This window comes from Muscardinus avellanarius, assembly GCF_963383645.1.
Source record: "Muscardinus avellanarius genome assembly, chromosome: 12".
NCBI classification, from domain to species: Eukaryota; Metazoa; Chordata; class Mammalia; order Rodentia; family Gliridae; genus Muscardinus; species Muscardinus avellanarius.
Window position 1 is genome coordinate 60,880,458 of NC_137798.1, and position 23,964 is coordinate 60,904,421.

General features: G+C 37.8%; 1 protein-coding gene across 1 annotated transcript in view; it reads left to right on the forward strand.

Moving 5' to 3' along the window:
* The window catches only part of KTN1 (kinectin 1), a 107,273-nt gene that overhangs the window by 73,029 nt on the left and 10,280 nt on the right, over positions 1 to 23,964 (forward strand). The window contains exons 31-39 of the mRNA XM_080707829.1: positions 9,189 to 9,279; positions 11,685 to 11,771; positions 15,538 to 15,627; positions 18,545 to 18,625; positions 19,831 to 19,920; positions 20,037 to 20,129; positions 21,116 to 21,187; positions 21,604 to 21,687; positions 21,841 to 21,924. Coding sequence (XP_080563955.1) covers positions 9,189 to 9,279; positions 11,685 to 11,771; positions 15,538 to 15,627; positions 18,545 to 18,625; positions 19,831 to 19,920; positions 20,037 to 20,129; positions 21,116 to 21,187; positions 21,604 to 21,687; positions 21,841 to 21,924 — 772 coding nt within the window. The remainder of the gene's footprint in view (positions 1 to 9,188; positions 9,280 to 11,684; positions 11,772 to 15,537; positions 15,628 to 18,544; positions 18,626 to 19,830; positions 19,921 to 20,036; positions 20,130 to 21,115; positions 21,188 to 21,603; positions 21,688 to 21,840; positions 21,925 to 23,964) is intronic.

A 23,964-nucleotide genomic window follows, 5' to 3' on the forward strand; every position in this document is an offset into this window, starting at 1 on the left:
AGAGGATTCAGAACCCTCCCAAGAATTGGATTTTGGACTACTGCCTTACCTCCAAGGGTTCAGAACTCTCCCTCTTCCATACCTTTTCACAATCAGGGAACTTCTTCCAGGCCCCCTGGCACTCCTCTCAGTTTCTTTTGTATCCTTAAAACCCTTTGCTTCATGCCTGTCATTGACCCAAATGCTGAATCTTTTGCAATGCCGCCAGGCTTCAGTATAGATTAGATAATAATAGCCAATGGTCAGAAAATGAAAGTTTTTATTTCCAAATTCAGAGTGATCGCCAAACTTTTCAGCAATGCAATGGCAGATGGTCGGAGTTCTCCAATAATTTCTTTCCCCCAATAAATACTCCTCTCTAATTGTCCCCCACAGTCTCTTTGTCCTTCAAAAATGCCACCTCCCTCTGGTTGTTTTTTCCCCCTTTTGCCTAAAAGTCCTTGAAGCCACTGCCCTTCTTGCCTCTGAAGCTCATAAACATACCCTCTGCCAAACCATCACCCTCTTCTCCTCTCACAACCAGCTTGAGCTCATGCCCACCAAACTTTCCTCATGCTGCCTCTAACAAGATCCAAACAATTCTTTGCCCTCTTTGTCAACAACCTTTTAATCTCTTTTCAATGATATAATACCTTAAATCCAGCCATACTCCTACCTCGCTCCACTATCCCCAGTGACCTCACCCTTCTACACTCTTGCACAGATATCATGGATTCACTCCTCTCCCTTCCTCCACATCTCAGACTCCCCCTTTGAAGAGGTCCCAGATTGGTACATCATTGGCATCTCCTCCCACAGGCCTTCTTCATGAGTGGGATATACATACCATCTTTTTTTTATTTTTTTATTTTTTAATTAATTTATTTTTTAAATTGGTGCATTATAGTCATATATCAATCACATTGGAGTACAAGACTTGAGAGGATATACAAGCACACATCATCCAATTAGCCCTCCTCCAGCCCCCATCCCATTCCCTCCCCCTCCCTCCATCCCACACTTCTTTGGTGATTTACTTTGATACATTTGTTTATGTACCTCCTGTGTTTTAAAGAGGCTCCGTCCTCCAGTATTACATACCCTCTGATTGGTCACATTAGTTGCTTCACTATAGGACCCTTTCTATAGCTCAACCTCTTCCTGTTGCCCTTTTCCTCCTAGTTATTGCTGATTAAGAGAAGCATCTGATTTATATTTTCTGCGATATTTCTCTGTGCATGCTGCGTTGCAAGTACCAATCCCACTCTTGATGGTCCCAGTAGTGGCCTGGCTACTCAGTGGACTGATCCAGACCTCGCTGGCTCAAGCAGCGGCCTTGCCTCATGGGAGGCCCCAGTTCTGGTCTCGCTGGCCCCTGAACCAGTCTAACCCCTAAGCTGGCTTTGGTCCCGACCTTGGAGGCTGCAGGAGTGAACTTGCCTCACGCCAGGCTCCGATGCTGGCCATTGGCCCCTGCACTGGTCTAACCCCTTGGCAGGATTCCAATCCCGGCCTCGGAGGCCCCAGCACCGGCCTAGCCTCATGGCAGGCTCCAATGCCGGCCTCGTTGGCCCCAGCACCGGCCTAACCCCTCGGCAGGCTCCGATTCCGGCCTCGGAGGCCCCAGCACTGGTCATGCCTCAAGGCAGGCTCCGATGCCGGCCTCGCTGGCCCCAGCACCGGCCTAACCCCTCGGCAGGCTCTTATCCTGGCCCCAGAGGCCCCAGTACCGGCCTTGCCTCAAGGCAGGCTCCGATGCCGGCCTCGCTGGCCCCAGCACCGGCCTAACCCCTTGGCAGGCTCCGATCCCAGATTTGGAGGCCCCAGCACTGGTCAAGCATCAAGGCAGGCTCCGATGCCGGGCTCGCTGGCCCCAGCACCGGCCTAACCCCTCGGCAGGCTCTTGTCCTGGCCTCGGAGGCCCCAGTACCGGCCTTGCCTCACGGCAGGCTCCAATGCCGGCCTTATACATACCATCTTCACCAATATAGAAGCCATAGAATCCCACCCACTAACCCCAAGTACCACTTATTTATTTATTTATTTATTTATTTATTTATTTATTTATTTACTTGCAGCACTGGGAATGGAACCCAAGGGCATTCTACCTCCAAACTACATCCCAACCCAATTTTTTATTCTTTACTTTGAAATAGAGTCTTGAGTTGCAAAGGGCCTCACTTACTAGGTGAGGCTGTCCACAAACCTGTGATCTTCCTGTCTCAGCCTCCTGAATGCTGGGATTGGGATTATAAGCGTGCTTCACCACGCCCAGCTGCAAGTACCATATCTTGACAGCCAAATTAATAGCCCTCACAAGGGCTCTAACCCTAGCCAGAGACAACCAGGTCAACATCTACACCGACTCTATGCTTATTGCATTTTACATTACTATGCCTTATTCTGGCAAGAAAGAGGATATCTCACAACCAAAGACATTCCCATAGTCAATGGGAAGCTTATCCATAGACTCTTATAAGCCACCAAACTTCCTAAGGCAGCACCAGTCATTCACTGTACGGGATACCAGAAATTATCCTACTCTGTTATAAAGTAAATCACTTTGCAGATGCCAAAGCTAAACAGTTGCCTTTACTTTTCAAACCCCATCTTCCCAGCTACCCATCTATCCCAATTATCCCCCCTCCTTCATACTCTGACTAGAAAAGAGCTTCCTGGACCCAGGTCGGCACCACTCAACAAGGGGACTGGCTATATACTAATGACCATATCTGATTATTCCCATAAGATTAACTCTGACCATTTTTACAATCTATGCATAATCAATTCCTGTAGGTCATGCCCCTCTTCTCAGATTACTTCAGAATCAGGTTCATGTGCCCCTCCTCTATTCTATCCTCAAAGAAGTTACAGTATCCCATACCATCTTGTAGCCAAACCTCACCACAGGCTAACATCTGCCCCTTACCTTTCCCCACTTATCAGAGTCATGGACAATTGCTAGAACAATTCTATACTAAAATACTAATGCCAATACCAAAAGTCTAACTGCTGGTTAGACTTTACTCACATACCTCTCTAAAAAGTACTTATACATCCTATCCTGGTGGACACCTTCACTGGGTAGGCTGAGGCCTTCCCCCTTCCCCACCACCTCTAAATGGGCCAAAGAGGTGACTCATTCCCTTTTGACACATATCATTTTTCACATATCCCAACCTCCCTTCAGTCTGACAGTGGAACCCCCTTCACCTTTTGAGTTACCCAGGGGATATTAACCACTCTAAATCAATCAATCTCTCTCTCTCTCTCTCTCTCTCTCTCTATATATATATATATATATATATATATATATATATATATATATATCCCCGTACTGGGATGGAACCCAGGGGCATTCTACCTCCTAGCAACACCCCCAGCCCTGTGTTGTTGTTTTTTTTTTTTTTTTAATTTTGAAACAAGACCTAGAGATTGGGTGTGTTTAGTGGCCCTTGAAACCATCACCTCCGTTTTACAGCCCAAATGGAAGAGACCCTGTCAAGTTATACTAACCACTCATACTGCTGCAGAGCTAAAAGACTTCCCTCACTGGTTTTACCACTCTAGGTTAAAAAGAAGGCTCCATATCTGGAGGTGACAAAAACAACTTACTTGCTTTCAGAGTACTAGTCACATCCCCAATATTTTGCCCTCCAGATTGGACCTACCTCAAACTCAGTCAAACCCCAGATAAACCACACATGCTGGCTAAAGAGCTAAAAAAGGCTACAGATCTAGAGACAGAAACAACACACTTACTTCCAGAACACCAGTTACTTCCTCAATATTACGCCCTCCAGATGGGACCTACCTCAGTCAAACTTGGGTGAATCACTGAGGAACCACACCTGCTGGCTGATGGGTAAACCCATCTCTAAGATAGCCAGTCACCCACCAATAAGATAGCTACCTACCAACACTCTCCCTGAAGATCCTCACTCTTCCTGTGCTTTAATTCTTAGCTTAATAGAGGCATTTCCTTTTCCCCATCATCCTATCATGGAAAAACACCTACTGTTGTTTTTTGTGGGGTGCATTCCTGTAAGGTAATTTAATAGAATATTCCTGGGATCAGATTTCCCTATGGTTAGAAATCCAAAATCCTTCCTACTCTTTTGGATTCTTACTATCCTCAGAATCTTTCTCATTATGCTATCAGCAGTAATGAAATTTTATTATGCCTTCTGGTTGGAATTATACCAGACACTGTTAAGGCCTATATATCTTACCTGCACTCCACTTCAATAACCTCCCTACTCCTTCCTCTTCTCTCCTTTCTAGGCCATTTCTTACCTATTAAGGAATTCCTGAATCTCTGATGCCTCTCACATATACTTAATTTCATACACTATCTCTTAAACCTCACAAATCTAACTTTAGCACAGGATTGTTGGCTCTGTTTACCTCCTCCTTCCACCTGATAGAAAATGGGCCCAGTACCTTAACACTGGGGACTTCTTCCAACATTTCCTTCCATTTGAAGATACATGGAGGCACACCCTTTTAACTTAAGGCTAAAACAGTCCTAATAGCCATCACTGTACAGCTACTTCATATATGAACAACATCTCTAAGTACAGCTTCTAGGAATTTTCTCTCCTAGGTTCAGTTACTACTAACTGTACTGACCTATCAGGCTTCTCTTGGTATGAGTTGAAAAACCAATGGTAAACTATAAGGACATCTAGGGCAAGACCTTTGTAATTTTACTATACAGATAACTCACTCCAGTAATCATGCTTGTATATTGTTAGCCCAGATAGCCACCTTCAGTAGGGTGGTAAGATTCTCGGGGTCCCTACAATTAGTGCCATTTTCTCCACCACAGATACCTCCCAGTTCTGTAGTGGTAGACCCTTAACATGCCCCTTGCTCTTTTCATGGCAACTCTGTGGAGCTTCTGTACAATCTGACCATCATCTGATGTCTGTTCTTTGAAAATACCACAAAAGAGGCCCCTCATACTCACCTTGTGTACCCTTTCCAACCATTAATAGGGGCAACCCTTAATGTAATTCTCTGTCTGGGAAAATGAAAATAATCATCTCAAATATCTTTTTTTTTTCTATAAACACAATATTTTGCCTATATCACCAAGGAATTTTTTTTTCTTTGTGGGACTACTACTTAACAATGCTACCCCACAAATTAGACAGGGACCTGTGCCCTAGACTGTCTTGGACCAGAGACTGAAGTAAGTAGCTCCTAATGACTAATCCTTTAGAGCTCCCTTTTCAGCCTACATCAGATCCAGACAGGATCTATCATTCCCCTTTTACTCAGCCTAGCGGTGGCCATAGGATTGGGCACTGGAAAAGGGGGATTAGCAACTCCTCTCAACTGTTACAGCTTATCTAAGGATCTGGCAAGTGGCATAGAGGACATAGCACTATGGGGCCCTTACCTGTGCTTTTTGTACCTCTCATTTTTGACCCTTTCATTTTAAATTCACTCTCCCATTTTGTCTTGCAAAGATTTGACTGTTATCAAATCTGCCACCAAAAGCACATAAACATTGTTCTCCTCCTCACACAGTACAGACACCAAAGGCTTCTCCCCCTTCTAACCTCAATCCCAGTTCCTAGGCAGTCTAGGATCACATGGATACTCTAGCAGCAGTCACTCTTCAAAAGGAAGGAGCCTAGACTTCCTCGTGGCAGAAAAGGGAGGCTCATTCCTATTTTCTTCTTTTGTGGTACTGGTTATAGAACCCAGGCGTATTCTACCTAAGATACATCCCCAGTCCTATTTTTTATTCTTTATTTTGAAATAGGGTCTCATTAAGTTGCGAAGGGTAGCTAAGGTTGTCCTCAAACCTACATTCATTTCTACTGTATCAGCCTGTTCTGGGATTACAAGTGTGTACCATCATGCCTGTCTTTTTTTTTTTTGGTGGTACTGGGGGTGGAACCCAGAGGCTTTCTACCTCTGGCTATACTCCCAGACCTATTTAATATTTTATTTGGAAACAGGGTCTCACTTAGTTGCTGAGAGCCTCACTAAGTAGCTAGCTGAGGCTGGCTTCAAACCTGTGTGATCCTCCTGTCTCAGCCTCCCAAGCACGGGGATTACAAGTGTGCGCCACCACGCCCGGCCATTATTGCTATTTTTGAAAGAGGGATGCTGTTTCTACCCCTGTCAGTTGGGAATTGAACGGGATGCAGTGAAAAATGCTTACTGATAGAGCCTTCAAAATCCAACAGCAACTGTCAGAATTGTGGAGCTCTTGGTTAACAAAATTAAATTGGACCTCCTGACTTCTTCCTCTGTGGGTCCATTACTGATACTTACAGCTCTCATTTTTGGCCCTTTCATTTTAAATTCACTTTCCCATTTTGTCTTGCAAAGGCTTGATTCTGTCATCAAATCTGCCATTCAAAAGCATGTAAACATTGTTCTTGTCCTCACACATTACAGGTACCAAAGGCTTCTCAACCCTACTAACCTCAGTGACCCAGCTCCTCAGGAAGCAGATACTGAAAAGACTCCATGCCCTTTGTCCTAAGCCCCTCACCCCATACTTCTTTTCTATTAAGAGAAATAGTATAAAACATTAGTGTTTCAAATGTGACTCCATCTTATGAAGACATATCATTTTGCTCTTTGCGTATCAGAAATTCCCAAGTTTTCTTCAATACACCCTTTTCCCTGCTTACTGAAATACCTCCATTGTCTTGCCTAAAGATGCACATGCCAAGTACCTTGCTTATTGGATCCCTCTGTTTATGAAAAATTTCCACTGTCCTGCTTAACCCACCTGTAACAACTCCACTGATTTCCCTTAAGCCCCCAAGCAATGTCTAACCACTGTTTCCCATAGCCTCAGTATCTTCCTAACCTATATAAGCTTTAGTCTGTAAGTGAACATGAGGTCCAAACTTTCACTGAAGATCCTCATTGCAGCAGATTCTATTTCTTGAAAGCCTTTACTGCTATAGAACTGTCTCCTTCTTTCTCCTGGGACCTTTCATTACTAAATTACCTTTAATTGCCTAAATTATCCTGCAGAGTCCTGTTCATCTCATTGTGATGTTAAATGGTACAAATTTTGGTTTAGCTCTTTTAAGAAAACCTAAGTAATTTTTATGGTTGCTTTTTTTTTTTTTTTTTTGGGTGGTGATACTAGGGATTAAACCTAGGAGCACTCCATCTCTGAGCTACATCTCCAGTCTTTTTTAAAATTCTATTTTGAGCCATACAAGGTGGTGTACACTTATAATCCCAGTATTTGGATTTAATCCCAGGATTTGCTTACAATCCTAGTATTTGGGAGGCTGAGACAGGAGGATCACAGTTCACAAACAGCCCCAGTTGCTTAGTGAGACCATGTTTCAAAATAAAAAATAAAACAAAATAGGGCTGGTGGGAGTGTAGCTCAGAGGTAAAATGAATGCCCTGGGTTCAATCCCGAGTACCACAAAAAGAGAGAAAGTGTGTGAGTGGGTATGTGTGTGTATAACTAAATAAGTAAATAAATAAAATTCTGTTTTGAAACAGTCTCACTAAATTGCTGAGACTGGCCTAGAAGTTCTAATCCTCTTGATTCAGTCTCCTGAGTCACTGGGATTATAAGTGTCCTTTACCTACAAGATATTTCCCTTTAAGAATATATATTTTTAATTGAAATATATTGTTCCTGGCCTGTGAATTTTTCTTAAGAGGCACTACATTTAAGGTCATTTTAGATAAGTTAAAGTATGTCTCAATGCACTGTCAACTACATTAAGTGTATTTGCAGATGATATAAGTAATCTAAATGATCTTTCATCTTGACTTGCTAAAAAAGTCATTTACTAGTTTAGAATTATTTACTGTGTGTGTGTGTGTGCGCGCGTGCTCACTCGCGCACGTGTATGCATGCATGTGTGTTACTGAGTAATGAACCTGGTGGCATTCTACCTCTGAGCCAGTCCTATTTTTTGTTTTTGGAAAAAGGGTCTCCCTAGGTTAATGAGCGTCTTGCTACTTGCTGAGTCTGTCCTGAAACCTGCAATCCTCCTATCATAGCCTCCCAGTTATTGGGTTTGCAAGTGTGTGCCACCAGGCCCTGCTTACTTTTTTTTGAGTCTTGAGTTTGACTATATGAAGCAAAGGCCAGTAAATATTTTCTATAAAGGGTTTGATAATATTTTTGAGTCTTGAGTTTGACTATATGAAGCAAAGGCCAGTAAATATTTTCTATAAAGGGTTTGATAATGAATATTTTAGCTTCCTAGGCCACATAAGTCTTTGTTTCATACTTTTTTTTAATTTTTAAAGCTAAACCTACAAAAATATAAAAACAAGAGTCTGGAAACAGTGGTACACACTTTTAATCCCAGCTCTTTGTGAGGCTGAGGAAGATCATAAGTTAAAGAATAGCCTAGACAACTGAGTCCCTTTCTCAAAATTTTTTAGGGTCAGAGATGTAAATGTGTGGTAGAGTACTACCGGATTAATCTCGATGAAAAACAAAGTAATCTGTGGTATAACTTGCTACCCAATCCTAGTTACCAGGCTTTTATATATAGTTACATTCTTAAGGAAGAGTTATTTGTGATTTAATTTTTTTTTTACCCAGGTCACTCTCAGCTATATCAGAATGGAATTAATAATTGTTTCTCTTGCTTTATGAATTTCTGGGCAATGACTAACTCATTGGATAGGACCAAGAAATGAACAAGTAAAACAACATAAATCCTAATATTGGTGTGAAAACAGCAAAAGAACATCTAGCTCACTTTGATAATCATGTTTTTAGTGAATGCGCCACTTATGTCAGAACTGATTTCATTGCTTCTTGGAATAAAAAAGAAATACATGTTGGGGACTGCCCCCAGCTCAGTTTTTGCTCCTCTGAAAATAGCTACTACACTGATTCTGGTAAAAAAGGAAATGCTACATAATTGTATTTATCAACTGTTTCTTAGGGATTGAGCTTTCTGTTTAGCCCAAACCTTTAGCTTGCCATACTATGTGCAAATTTATTTTAAAAATAATTTCTGAAATTAAGAATTTATAGAGTGGACTTTTTATGCTAAATAGCAATTAATGAACATTTCAAAATTGCATCTACTTGCTGTTATTTTGTAGTAACAAATAGTGATATAAATATAGCAAATATTGATAAATAGTATCTAAATTATTACTGTTTACTAAATATCTAAATTATATTACTGTATCTAAAGTTACTACTTGCCTAAAATATATATTCATGTCTGGTTTAGAATTTCAGAAAGAGAGAAAGAAATAACTGGTCTCCAGAATGAGTTAGTTTCTTTGAAGGATGCTGTTGAACACCAGAGGAAGAAAAATAATGTAAGCAAATTTTTATCAGAATGAAGCTTTTTATTTTATTAAACTTAGAAATGTGGTTCAGAAATTTTTTGTTTGATCTCTGTTATAGAGTACTATTGGTTTCTTTGTGTAGCTTTTTTTGTAGGGGAAGGGGAAGCATTATTTCATTGGAGAGCAGTTTTTTTGCTGGTGAAAAGACCAATTTTTATACTTAAGAATATCACTTTAAATATTGAAGCTTTAGGGTTTAACTAGAAATACAGTTGACTTTTTCTTGAACTTATTTTTAAAAACTAATTCTCAGTATTGTAAAATTAAAGATATTTTCTCTTATTTATATTAGCTTAGCCTTTTCCTGGCTAAATTATTCTCAATAATTAAGTTGTGTTTTTGTGTGTGTGTCTTTTTTTTTGTTTGTTTGTTTTTGTGGTACTGGGGGTGGAACCCAGGGACATTCTACCTCTGAGCTACACTGTCGGCCCTATTTTTTATTCCAGGGTCTCACTGAGTTGCAGAGGGCCTCACTAAGTAGCTGAAGCTGTTCTCCAACCACAATCCTCTTGTCTCAGCCTCCCAAATGCTGGGATTACAAGCGTGCTCCACCATGCCTAGCACAATAATTAAGGATCCTTCTGGATCCTTCCTATTTTAACTAAGAGGCAGTGCAAACTTTGTTAATTAAGTCTGTTAGAAGCCTTAGAACCTGAATACATTTTTACTAGAATAGGAAGGAATAGTTCTTTAAAAACTATAAATCCTGGTACGGTAAACAGACAAATAATGAGTTTAGGTGAGTTTTGTAAATTGTCTTACCAGAGGGTAAGACTTACAGGTCAAGTCCAAGCATTTTTGCTAGATAAGGAATTTTTGTACATAAATGTATGATTGCTAAGACATCAGCAAGACTAAAATGTTACTGACATCACAGGAGATATTGATAATAAATGTGTGTTTTAATGTAAGTTAAAATTTTCAATGTTTGCGTTAAATGGTTAATTTGACAAGTTGACATTTTCATTGACTCTTGAGTTTGTCAAAATTAGGCATGTGAATTGCCCTTTATGTGTTGTGTAACGTTACTAACAAACAGCATTGCTTGGCCACAAGACTTGAGATGAACTTGGCAGTATGCTGCTGACAACTTTGTTTTGTTATGGGATTCTGAAATAAGGGCATAGTAATGCCATTTTAATACAGCAGTAGCAATGACAGCAGCATGTGGAAAGAGCCAGACACTGGAAGCCAGCAGAGTGCAGTGCCAGTCCATTCTAATCCTGCCGTTTCATTTGCTGAGTACATTTGGCCAGATTTCTTAACTTTCAGTTATGGTTTCCCTGTCTGTCAAATAGGAATAAATTACTCATGAATTATTGTAAGGATTAATCAGAAGTGAAGTGCCAAGGACAATATTTGGTATGTAAGTTTTAATGAATGTTGAATATTAGACTTATTTTTTACTTATGTTTAGATTTCTTTTTTTTTTTTTTTTGTGGTACTGGGGTTCCTGGAAACCCTTCTACCTTTGGGATACAGTCCCAGACCCTTTTTAAAAAATATATTTTTATTTGGAAACAAGGTCTCATAAGCCAGCAAGGCTGGCTGTGAACTTGCACAATCCTCCTGTCTCCGCCTCCCAAGCGCGGGGATTACAAGCATGCGCCACCATGCCCGGCCCTTTTGTTTAGATTTCTAATCCTAAAGTAAGACTGAAATACAGCAGATTGTCTTTATTTGTATTTGCTATTGTATGCTGTTAAAACCTAGATCTTTCAGAGTTCAGTGTTCAGTGACCTTTGTTTCTCATCTAAGACAATGTGTGTTATAGCTTTCCAGCTTCATTTCCCTCTCTCAGCTAGCTTGTGCAGTTTATGTTGGCTTGTTCTATGGAATACACATATTAGCATGCCAAAAAAGATACAGAACTTAGTGATTGCCGTGCCATTTCTAGGTAGGTTGGACATGTGTTCATTTTATTTAAACAGAGTTAGAGGCAAAAATACTACATCACAGTGGAAAGTCCTTTGAGTGATATTGGGCCTTACTTTAAAATCACACACAAAGCTTTTTGCTATATTTGTGTATTTGCTCTGTCCTCAAGTCCTTAAATGTTCAATGTACCTGAAATCATACTTAAAATCTTTGTGTGCTTACTTTTGAATGCTTTCTTCTTTGTCACACATGCACAGTAATTATTTTAAAAGCTCGCATACTTGGTATATATATTAAAATGTGACAAGTGGGCACATTTATTTTCTCATTCAAACTTCTAAACATTGCTTTTTATTTTTTGCTAATATACATATTTTTCCATTGAAATGATTTTGCAGTAACCAGCATTTAAATGCAGTGCAAAATACTGATGAAATAGAAAACAAAAATCTTTCAATAGTGGATAAACTGAAATCATTCTTTCTAAAAATGATTAGGACCTTCGGGAGAAAAACTGGGAAGCAATGGAAGCATTGGCATCAACTGAAAAAATGCTGCAGGACAAAGTGAACAAGACTTCCAAGGTTGTAATGCTAACTCCTAGAAAAAATCCACTGAACAGAGAAAATCTGCAGCTTGCCTTAAAATCAGACTAAAGCATTTAATTTTTACTGCAGTTTAAATATAAAATCTCCTTACCCTTCACATTCATCTTCTTTGCCATCTCTGTTTTTTTCTTGTGTATCTTGAAGCTTTGTGGGCATGTTGATTGTTGTGATAACCTCATTGTTGGAGCTCAGGTGAGCACAACTTTAAGCTGAAAAGTGTGAAGGCCTATGCTATGCACACAGGCCGCTGTATCAGAATATACCTCTTGGAGTGGTCAGGAGTGTGTTGGTGAAAACTTGTACTAAACAAATCTAACTGTACTAACAGGCTCATGTAAATACTGAGGATGTATCTCTGATGCACAATGAATGAGGTTTTGTGGGGCACACCAAGAAGACTCTCAGACAAGGCAGAAGAAATTATGAGTCTTAAATACAGGAGAGGAATCAGTTCAGAATATGTTACTGGGGATGATTCCTTAGAAAAGGTGAATTTAAACTTTAGATTTTGAAGAAGCTGGACAGTAATGGCTCATGTGTTGTGTTTAGTATGGAATATTAGTATCAAGGGATAATTCTCTTGACCAGAATTTGTAAAATACTTCTGAAATATATATCCCCTTGTCATCAAAACAATGAAAGACATTCTCCCTGAGCTTAAGTTGTCCACTGAGTCTAAAGAGCTGTAATGAGTGAATGGAAAAGTAGTTTTTAAAGATTGAGAGAATTGAATAAATGTGAAATAAGAGTATTGAATTTTTGGTAGATGGGTTAATGAAGGAACCCTTGTGATTCACTTCAGCATTCAAAAAATGTTTTGTATGCCAAGGTAATCTATTGAATTTTAAATTCAAAGCTCAGAAGGATTTGAAGGACTTTTAGTAAAATATAGTTTATAAATCTTTCTTTGAGGGGTCAACTTTTATTTGTAGTTATATTTGCTTGATTTATATTTACTTAATGTATCTATTTTGCTGGCCATTATTTTCACTAAAACTTAAATTTGAGATAGCTGAGAGATATTAGGACCAGAGAAATTAGACTACAAAACAGAAATCTAGGCCAGGGTAGGACATTATTATTTCATTGTGAGCTGTTGTACAGTTATTTGTATTAGCATCATCAGTTCTAGTGTGGTTTCTGATTCTGTACCTTTGTTTTTCATTATCAAGGGTTATCTTTGGTTTTTATTTTGTTAGATTGGATATCTCAGAAGTGTTGTTCATGCCATTCCTGCAAGAAGTTACATGTCACCTGCCAAAGGCACTCTCGCATATTATGATTTTTTTAAAAAAAGCATGAATTTATGTGCATGATGCTTCTTGCATAGCTAATGATCTATGGAGAATAAAATTCAGTCTCCTTTATTTCAACAAAATATAGACAGTCCTTAGATAGCATAGATGTAAAGAGATGTTTGACCCAGTGTCACAAATGGTTCTAAGAGAAGTAACTATTTAAAATACCTTATCCAGGTGGTGCACACTCTAATCCCAGTGTATGGGAAGCTGAGACAGGAGAGTCACAGGTTCAATGCCAGCCTCAGCAACTTGGGCCCTTCACAGCTTGGTGAGGCCCTGTTTCAAAATAAAAAAGTAAAATATGGCTGAGGATGTAGCTTAGAAAAAGAATGCCCCTGGGTTCACTCCCCAGTGCCACACAAAACAAAACAAAAACACCATTAGAGTTTTAGGTACTAAAATAAGTAGCAATCAACTTACCTAAAATAAATAAATAGTAAGAAAAGGTGGTATACTACCTATCCAGGATTATTTTTAAAATAATAAATATGCTTGAGGAGCTACTATAAATGACAGGGGTGTACATGAAAGATAAAGATTCACTTAGAAATGGCAAGGAATTTTCAACATTAGATCTTTTCCTAGTATTAAAGTAGAATGGAAATTGCTGTCTATAAGCCATTATATCAAATGAAAACTTTTTATCTGAAATTGTTAATGTAGAATAAAAGTAATTTCTCAGTTGGACACCTGTCTCAGTGGTAAAGCACTTGTCTTGCAAGTTTGATACCCTCAGTTTAATCCCCAGAATTGGGGGAGGATAATTTCTCATCTTTGTGCCTTTGATTACAGTTTAGACACACTTTAGATTCCTTCCTGCTCTGCACCCCTCCTCCCGGAATTTTTCACAAAGCTTTTGTTCCTTAGTGTCTTTTCCTAACTGATTTCTTTTTTAAAGGCTGCTCATGCTATTCTCTGGTCAAATAATAAAAATTACCTCTAAATTGTCTCCAAAATAGTAGATATTTTCTTTGAATGAATGCTTTCTATTCCTCCTCCTCCTCCTCCTCCTCCTCCTCCTCCTCCTCCTCCTCCTCCTCCTCCTCCTCCTCTGTATTGGGGGTTGAGTTCAGGGACATTCTACCTCTGAGCTATACCCTTGGCCCTATTTTATTTTTGAAACAGAGTCTTGCTAAGTTTCTGAGGTTGGCTTCAAACATGTTATCCTCGTTTCAGCCTCTTATGTACAGATGTCTCCCACCATGCCTGACTGAATATACCTTACTTTATGTATTTGGGTGTATTCCAGCAATTTATTGAATTACTAAAAATACTACAGTAAAATAACCTGTTTAGAAATATTGCCACTAATCCTTAATATAAGTAACAGCCTTTTATGTATATAGAATATGTTGAAATATCTAGCACTTCTTGTGCAAATTTAGATTTTCATGTGATTAGGTTTTCTTAAATTGTAATATGTGTACCTTAAATCAGTGGTAGATTTTAGAGATCCCCCAACTGGGAAAGATATGGTTGAAATGTTGCTAGCTTGCTTGCTTTCTTGTTACTTGTTGTTTTGAGATGATTTTCTTGCTTTGGTTAGATACACATTTTTGTAGGTGCACTTTTTTTTTTTTTTAACCCTATAGAGATAGTTTGAATATTAGTTTTTTGGGGAAGAGTGTGTGATCAAATCATTGCCCTAATTTTGACAAACTGTATATATTAATTTATAAATTGATATCCATTGGAGTTTGATTTCAAATCAGCAAATTTAGACTTAAGCATTTGTAATACTATCAATTTATAGCTGATCAATCGAATCCATATCAAGTGTCAGGATTAATCTTGGTGCTTGGCATTAATGAGATAATATGTCATCAGTTTTCCCTTTTCTTTTTTGCCTTTTTTCCTATCTCTTCCACTCATCAAATTTTGATGGTCCTTTTTGTTTTGTTTAGTATAAATAAATAGCCCCCAAACCTGACTTTTAAGATGGAAATATTAGAGTTGTCATTATATTCCTGTAGCACTATAGTCTATATAGAGAATTACTAGGCTGTAATAGGCCTCAGTTACATTTCCCAGACACATTTTGGTAAAGTTACTTATAAAAGTTTTAGCTACAGGAAATGGAAACAGTTTTATTGTGTGTGTGTGTGTGTGTGTGTGTGTGTGTGTGTGTGTGTGTGTGCACGCGTGCGCATACTGAAATTGTTCCTAGAGAGGCATATCATGTGATAATATGATTTCTAATGCCAAGGAAATTGTCCACATCATCAAGTGTTGTTTTCACTTAAGATACTTGCTATTTAGGATGCTTTAGAGATTTTGCAGATTTTTTCTCACAGAAACATTTTAATATCTGAAAATGGGAAATTTTGACATTTGTCAGTATTAAAGTAATTTGTAAATTGACTTTTTCCTCCTCTCAAACTTACTTATTCTTTAAAATATCATAATTTTGTAAGTTTGATTTGGTACATATTCTACTTTAGGAAAAACAACAACATGTAGAAGCTATTGAATTGGAGGCTAAAGAAGTTCTCAAAAAATTATTTCCAAAGGTGTCTGTCTCTTCTAACTTGGTAAGACTAAATTTTTTTTATATTACATTATTCATGAAAGTTGTGAATACACATTTGCTCTGAGCACTTGATTTTGATAGTATGTTCATTTCTTAATCTTTCTTATTAGTAACCCAGGGTTATTTTAGTTGTTAGAAACAGTAACTTGGGCCGGGCGTGGTGGCGCACGCTTGTAATCCCTGCGCTTGGGAGGCAGAGACAGGAGGATCGCGCAGGTTTGAAGCCAGCCGCGCGCTCTGGCTTAGGAGACCCTCTTTCCAAATAAAAATGTAAAAATAGGTCTGGGAGTGTAGCCCGGAGGTAGAAGGGCTTCCAGGAACCCCAGTACCACCAAAAAAAAAAAAAAAAAGAAAGAAAGAAAGAAAAAGAAACAGTAACTTGGTTCAAACTCATTTGTATTTATTCACTTGATACTTCTGTTGTCTTCTGTAAAATTTATAGAGGGTTCTAAACAACTAGGAAAGAAGTGTTTCTAAATGATTGATAAAAGCAATATTTTAATGACTTTGTTTAAAGAAGAACTTTAAGTGATTACTTCTTAGTTTTAGCAACATTATTTTTCATGGATTGATTGATTGCAGTGCTAGGGATCTAACCCAGGGACACTATGCTACTGAGCTATACCTGCAGCTCTTTATTTTGAAATGGGCTCACTAAATTGTCCAGGGTGACCTGATCTATAATCCTCTTGCCTCAACCTTCTGAGTAGTTGGGATTACAGGGTACACTCCAGTGCTCAGTGCAATATTTTGCTTCTTTTCTTTTTTATCTTTTGTACTGGGGGTTAAGCTCAGGGGCATTCTGCCTCTGAGTTACAATACTGGTCCTTTATTAATTTTTATTTTGAAATAGGGTCTGGCTAAATTGCTCAAGGATCTCACCAAGTTCCTGAGACTGGCCTTAAACCTGTGATCCTCCTGCCTCACTTCTCAACCACTGGGATTATAGGTGTGCACCACCACACCAAGCTAACATATTATTTCTTAATGTATTCACTTCTATGAACCAGACTATATTTTGACACTCAGGATTTGGTCATCTGTTAAATGTCTTTAAGCAAATGTCTTAAACATAGTAGAGAACATCTTGCTTTATATAAAGTTGAACCTTTTTTTTTTTTTTTTTGGTGGTACTGGGGATGGAACCCAGAGGTGGAACCCAGGGGCATTTGACCACCGATCTACACCTCCTGCCCTATTTGTTATTATTTATTTTGAAACAGGGTCTCACTAAGTTGCAGAGGGCCTCACTAAGTAGCTGAGGCTGTCCACGAACCACAATCCTCCAGTTTTCCAGTCCCAGCCTCCCGAATGCTGGGATTACAAGCGTGCGCCACCACACCCGGCTCTTCTTTTATTTTTGAAACAAGGTGTCACTGAGTTGCAAAGTCTTCACTAAGTAGCTGAGGCTGTTCCATTTGTGGCAAATCGCGATCCTCCCGTCTCAGCTTCCCGAATGCTGGGATTACAAGCGTGTGCCACCACACCCAGCTATTCCTTACTTTAAAACAGGGTCTCACTAAGTTGTGGAAGGCATCACTAAGTAGCTGAGACTGGCCAAGTACTTGAGATCTTCCTGTTTCAGCCTCCCAAGTACTGGGGTTATGAGCCTGAGTGCACCACATCTGGTTAGGAAATTTTATTTAAAGTATCAAACTAATACGCTTCATCAGAGTTTAATATTCAGATAGGAAGCTTCAAAAACTTAGAGCAATTTTTTTATGATGGTGATGATGGTGATGATGATGAGATGATGATGGTGGTGGAGGTGGGGTTTATTGAGAATTAATCCCAGAGGAATTCTACCTCTGAGCTATATCCCCTAACTTTTTTTTATCTTTTGAAACAAGATCTTGCTAGGTTGCTGAGAATCTTGCTTAAATTTTTTCCTTTTTTGATGGTACTGGGGTTTGAACCCAGAGGCATTCTACTTTCAAACTACACCCCCAACCCAATTTTATTTCTTATTTGTGAATAGGATCTTACTAGATGAATGAGAGTCTCACGACTTGCTGAGGCTGTTCTTGAGCCTGTGATCCTCCTGTCTCAGCCTCCCAACTATTGGATGACAGGTGTGTGCCACCATGCCTGGCTTGAGTCTTGGTTAAATAACTGAGGCTAGTCTCAAACCTATGATCCTCCTGTTTCTGCCTCCCAAGTACTAGGATTACAGGGAAGTGCCACCATGCCCAGCTGAAGACCACACCCATCTGAAGAGCAATTTATTCCAAATCTTAGAAGAATAGGAAATCATAATATATGAATTTTCTTAGTTGATAAGGACAAATTGAGTTTTTAGATTTAAACAAGGAAATATATATATGCATATTATTTTTCATGATTTAAAAATATACAATATATTTCTTATTTTGATTATGTACTTTTAGGAACTCCTAAGTACCTCAAGTAATTTGAAGTATACAACATATTAATTTGATTATGTATTTTAGGAATCCCTGAGAACCTCAGGTAACTTGAAATCTTCTGAATAGAGCATCCTCAGTTGAGCTTTAAAGTTTTGATATCAGTGCTACTTTTAGTTTTAAGACCTGATTTAACTTGGCAAAAAGTTCTGACAAATTACTCATTCTGGATTTTTGGTATCTTAAAGATTGAATTCATTAGTCCAGATGTTAGTGTTAGATGCCCAGGTCTTCTACCCTTGAGTACAGAATTCAGTTGCAAATATTATTGGTCAGGAGAAATAAGACTTCATGGGAATGCATAGGTGTATTTAATAGTGTTTATCTTTGACTAAACTATGTTCAATTTATGAAATTGATATTCCTCTTTGAAGCTTCTAGTGGGATGGCATTGTCTATATTGGTTTCTTTTATAATTGTCTTGGTTATTTTAAATGTTCTATTTTTCTTAGATGTTTTTTGGAATGGGTAATTTTGACTTTTTTTCTTCCACAGAGTTATAGTGAATGGTTGCATAGATTTGAAAAGAAGGCAAGAGAATGTATAGCTGGAACTTCAGAGACAGAGGAGGTTAAGGTTAGTTTAAGAGTGAACTGTCTATATTTTAATCAACTATGAAAAAAAGGAACAAATCAGAACTTGCTTTCATTAACTTCTGGAAAGATGTGTTTTTAATAAAGTATAAGGAGGTGATTTTATTTTATGTAGATTTTAGTGAAAATACTATAAATACTAGTTGATTGTATATAGATCTGATGTTTTCCTTTTTAACTGTGCCTCGGTGTTTTATTTTATCCATTTACTGGTGAGATTCAAAGTGATATAAACTTATATGCATACCACACAGTACTTAGTGTATTTTCCTCTGTATGCTCCCTCTACCCTGCTCCCCTTCCTCCCTCCACAAACATGTTAGTGAGATTGGTAGTGAAACCATTTTTGGATGTGACCTTATTTGACTTGTTCTCTTCCTCAATCATCATTTGTCAAACATAGTACTGGCCGTGGTAAGATTCAAATCCATATCCCTGAAGAGACCAGAGACTAAATCAAGTGCCTTAGACCACCTTGCCATGCTACCATGTTCATTTCTAAAACTGAATATTTAATTATCTCCTACTCTGTTTTTAGCCTAAAATTAAAAATAAAGATCAGATAAAGTACATAGGTAAATTCTTACTAATTTCCCATGTGTAGCATAGGCATTGTGACCTTCACCTGTGCATTAGTCTTGATTTTACCTTCTGAGTGGAGTAACATGCCCATTTATTTTAAAGTGTGTGTGTGTGTGTGTGTGTGTGTGTGTGTGTGTGTGTGTGTGTGTGTGTATGGGTATAGGTATTTACTTTTGGTACTCTCGGTTGAACCTTGGTGCATTCTACCTCTGAGCTACACTCCCATCCCTTATTTTTTATTTTGAAACAAGGTCTCACTACGTTGCTTGAGAACCTTACCAAGTTGCTGAGGGCCTCCCTAAGTTGCTGAGATTGGTCATGGATCATCCTCGTGTTTTTAGTTTCCCAAATTCTGGGATTAAAGGTGTATGCCACCATGCCTTTTTTGTATAATATATTTTGTAGTGAGTGGACTTGAAGAGTTTTATTAGTAAACATCAAATAGCTGAAACAGTCATTTTTTTATTGCTGCTTATTTGGAAAGTTGAACTTTAGTGTTTTATTATAAACAGTTTAAAACCATTTATTGTAATAAAATTTTATACTAAGATACTTGAAGTACACCACTTGCAAACATTAGAGAATTCTTTATTTCATTCATTGCAGATTCTGGAGCACAAATTGAAAGAAGCTGATGAAATGCACACATTGTTACAACTAGAGTGTGAAAAATACAAGTCCGTCCTTGCAGAAACAGTAGGGAATGATTTTTAATCTCCATTTTGATTTTATTTTTAAATATTTAACTTATTTCTTCATGGTTTTGACATTATAACATGAATTTTTCAAAACAAATATTCCTTTGCTTATAGGAAGGAATTTTACAGAAACTACAGAGAAGTGTGGAACAAGAAGAAAATAAATGGAAAGTTAAGGCCCATGAATCACAAAAGACTATTGATCAGGTATTTAAAAAAGAAGAACTTAAGCTGGGCAGTGTTACATGCTTGTAATCCCAGCATTTGGGAGGCTGAGACATGAGATCGCAGTTTGCCAACAGCCTCAGCTTCTTAGTGAGGCCCTCTGCAACTCAGTGAGACCCTGTTTCAAAATAAAAAATAGGGTTGGGGTGTAGCTTGGAGGTAGAATGTTCCTGAGTTCTATCGCCAGTACCACAAAAAGAAAAAAAAAGAAAAAAGAAAAAAAAAAAAAAAAGCTTAGAGCAGTAGTTCTCAACGTATGGGCCTACGCTGGCCAGTATCAGCATCACCTAGGAATATGGGAGATGTACACATTCTTTGCTCCACTTCTGACTTACTGAATTTGAATGTATGAAGGGGTAGCATACTGTGTTTTAATGAGCACTCTAGGTGATTCTGATGCCCACCCATGTTTGAAAGTCACTAATGTAAAGTATAACACCAAAAAATGTGCAGAATATAAAGTACTTTGGGTGTTATAAAATTCCTGTGTGGTAACATATAGGAAAGAATTCTGGGTTTAAATTTAGTTTTAAAATATTGATATTTAATCCACAATATACACTGTTAAAGAAAAAGTCATTCTTGTGTTCATGGTACCTGAATGCTATTATACAGTCTTAATCTTTTTTTTTTTCTTTTTTTTTTTTTTTTTTTTTTTTTTTTCCATTTACTTTGGATAAAGAGTGCCATCTGTTACTTATTTTCTTGGGCCAAAGTGTATAGACTAGGGTTGCTGGCAGTACTGTATGAATGAATTTGGGGACTACATACAGCTGATTATCAGTTAATTGTTAACTAAAAAATTAGGCATTTTTAGCCAGGCCTAATATAAGTAAATGGGAGTAGGTTTTAATCTCAATTTAAATCAAGTTATATGTGACTTTTCCTTTAGTGTCTTTTAGTTGGAAATTCTACTAGATAGAACCCTCTATATCCTTGTGGTTTATTGGTCTTATCTTATATTTCAGATGCAATCATCATTTATATCTTCAGAGCAAGAGCTAGAGCGATTAAGGAGAGAATATAAAGATATTGAAAATGTATGTTGATTGTTTGACTTATAACCTATTAACTAATTTTTAGCATTATGTGCTGCCCAGGAAAATCTGTGTTTTGAGATTACTTTTATCAATGATATAGTTATGTTACTAATATCTTGAGCAGTGTTAGGATATTCTTAAATGTTCTAACTTGCCTGGCATGATGGCACATGCCCTTAGGATGCTGAGACAAGAGGATCATAGGTGAGACCAGCCTCATCATCTTTGCGAGACTCTCAGTAACCTAGCAAGACCCTCTTTCAAAACAAAAACTGAAAAGGCGGGATGGGAGTGTGGCTCAGACGTAGAATGCTTTGGACTCAACATACACACACACATGTCCTGACTTTTCATTGTGGGTGAAAATCATGACATTGTAAAGGCGTTAACTTTTTCTTTTTTTGTTGCATTGTTAGCTGAGAAGAGAACAAGAACATTTGGAAATGGAGCTAGAGAAGGCAGAAATTGAACGATCTACCTATGTTACAGAAGTCAGAGAGGTACTTAAAATTTTTTAAATCTTGCTTCTTAATTAAATGTTTAACAGTAATAAAATATTTCAGTATAAGTTGTTTGTGGAAGAGCTTCCAAGTAGCATACAAAACATGATATATCATAAGGAGATCAATCTTAAACTCTAAACTTCATTGCAGCTGAAAGATCTGTTGACTGAATTGCAGAAAAAACTTGATGATTCATATTCTGAAGCAGTAAGACAGAATGAAGAGCTAAATTTGGTAAGAAGTTTATTCTCCACTGGTTATCAATTAGGCTCTGAAAATACTTCTATTTTCATGTGGAGAAACCACCCAAACTTTTTTCCCTTGCTAACCATCTTTAGCCTGGCAGGTTTTTTGTTTTTTTTTAAGTTTAAGATAATCTTTATGTTCTCATGACTCCTAAGATGATCTTTCTTAGCTCCTAACAATGGCATGTTTGGCTTCCAACTCTCTGCTGCATTTAAAAGCCCAGTTTCTTGGACAACTTTATTTTCAGCCAATAAAGAAACAAAAAAGACTGGCCGAGTCATGAAGATTCTCTTTTCAAACTCTCATAGTTAACTGAGCCTCTTATTTTCTAACCTGGGAGATCATTGAAAGTTGAAGATAAGTAGTTTTCCTTCAAAGGCAGTACTTCAGTCTAGCTCATTTTTACTAGTCTTTCTATAAACTATAAATAACAAAAAGCTTGTGCAATTCTTTTATCAGTATATTATTTAGCACCTAGTAATAAAAGGTACAGACTTACAGATCACTAAAATTAACTTAAAGAACATGTAGTTCCCTGCATTCCCATTCTTAAATCTTTAGAAATTTATACTGATTGTTGGTAGGTTTAACTGTTTGATGAAGATGATGATCTTGTTCCTTGAAACAACAGCTGTGACTTCCTGTGGCTTCAAAGTTGCTACCATATGGGACTGGATTTTTTTTAAGTATCTGAGAATTTTTTAGGAATATTATAGTAAGTTTTCTTCTTACTCAAAATTAACCATGTCTAGTTTGGGATTTTCTCAATAGCACTTCTACATGTACCAAGAAAAACTTTTTAACTCATTAATTTATGACTTCTTCATTGTCATGGCAGTGATTTATGAGAATCAATTTTTAGCGTAGGGCTATATGAGAAATACATATAGTGTACTATATATACACACTCCTCTACTTTTAAAATAAAACATTTGTTTGCTTTAACTTAATTCATTCCTACTGCAATGTAAGACTAATTTCATGCAATGTTTGTATGCATTGCACAGATTAGATTTTTTTTTTTTTAATGGTAATACTGGGGATGGAACCCTTCTACCTCCGGGCTACACTCCCAGACCTTTTTTTTTAAATATTTTATTTGGAAACAGGTTCTCTCAAGCCAGCGTGGCTGGCGTCGAACCTGCGTGATCCTCCTGTCTCCGCCTCCCAAGCGCAGGGATTACAAGCGTGCTCCACCACGCCTGGCACACAGATTAGAATTGTGATATGCCACATTTATAAGCTTTTACCCTATAATGGGTTTATTTTTGGTGCTCAGTGGCTGATGCAACATTTGGATCAAACCTATAGGATTATAGTTATATTCCATTTAGCTTGATGCTGTCTTTATATATATTTTCCTCTCTACTTCTGTCAAGAGATCATTTTAAATTGTGCTTCCTCCCCACCCCACCATCTTAACATTTGTCTTGAGTTTGGAATACTTATTTTAGTGTTTATTTGCTTAAGTTAACTACTTTTATATTTTAAGACAAAATAATTTTGTTTGCTTATAGTATTTGGTTTTAAGGCCAAAAACTTAACCTATCTGGCATAGAGTATTAAACTCAGAGTTAGTAGAGAAACAGTAACTATTTGGGTATTTAGGTAGAGTTCCCAAAATAAAATTTCCAAGTGGAATGGCCCTTATTAATTCTCTAATTCTCCCTTCATTTTTTTTTCTTTTGTTCATCTGGTACTGGGATTGAACCCAAGAGTACTCTACCTCCAAGCTACCCCCTCCAGCACTTTTTAAAGGCTTTTCATTAGGTTGCTGATAGTCATAAGTTGCTAAGGCTGGCCTCAGACCTGTGATTTTCCTTGTCTTAGTCTCTGAATTACTCGGATTATAGGCATGTACCACCATGCGAGGCTCTCCCTCCTGTTTAAAAGTATGTAGCTATTTGGAATGTCATGTCTGTAGGTGGAGGCAAGAACAGTTACCTTGAAGAATTTAGTAAGCAAGTTATTTCGGGAGCAACATTAAATTAATTTCTTTAATATTTTATTTGAACAGTTTTTAGAGGA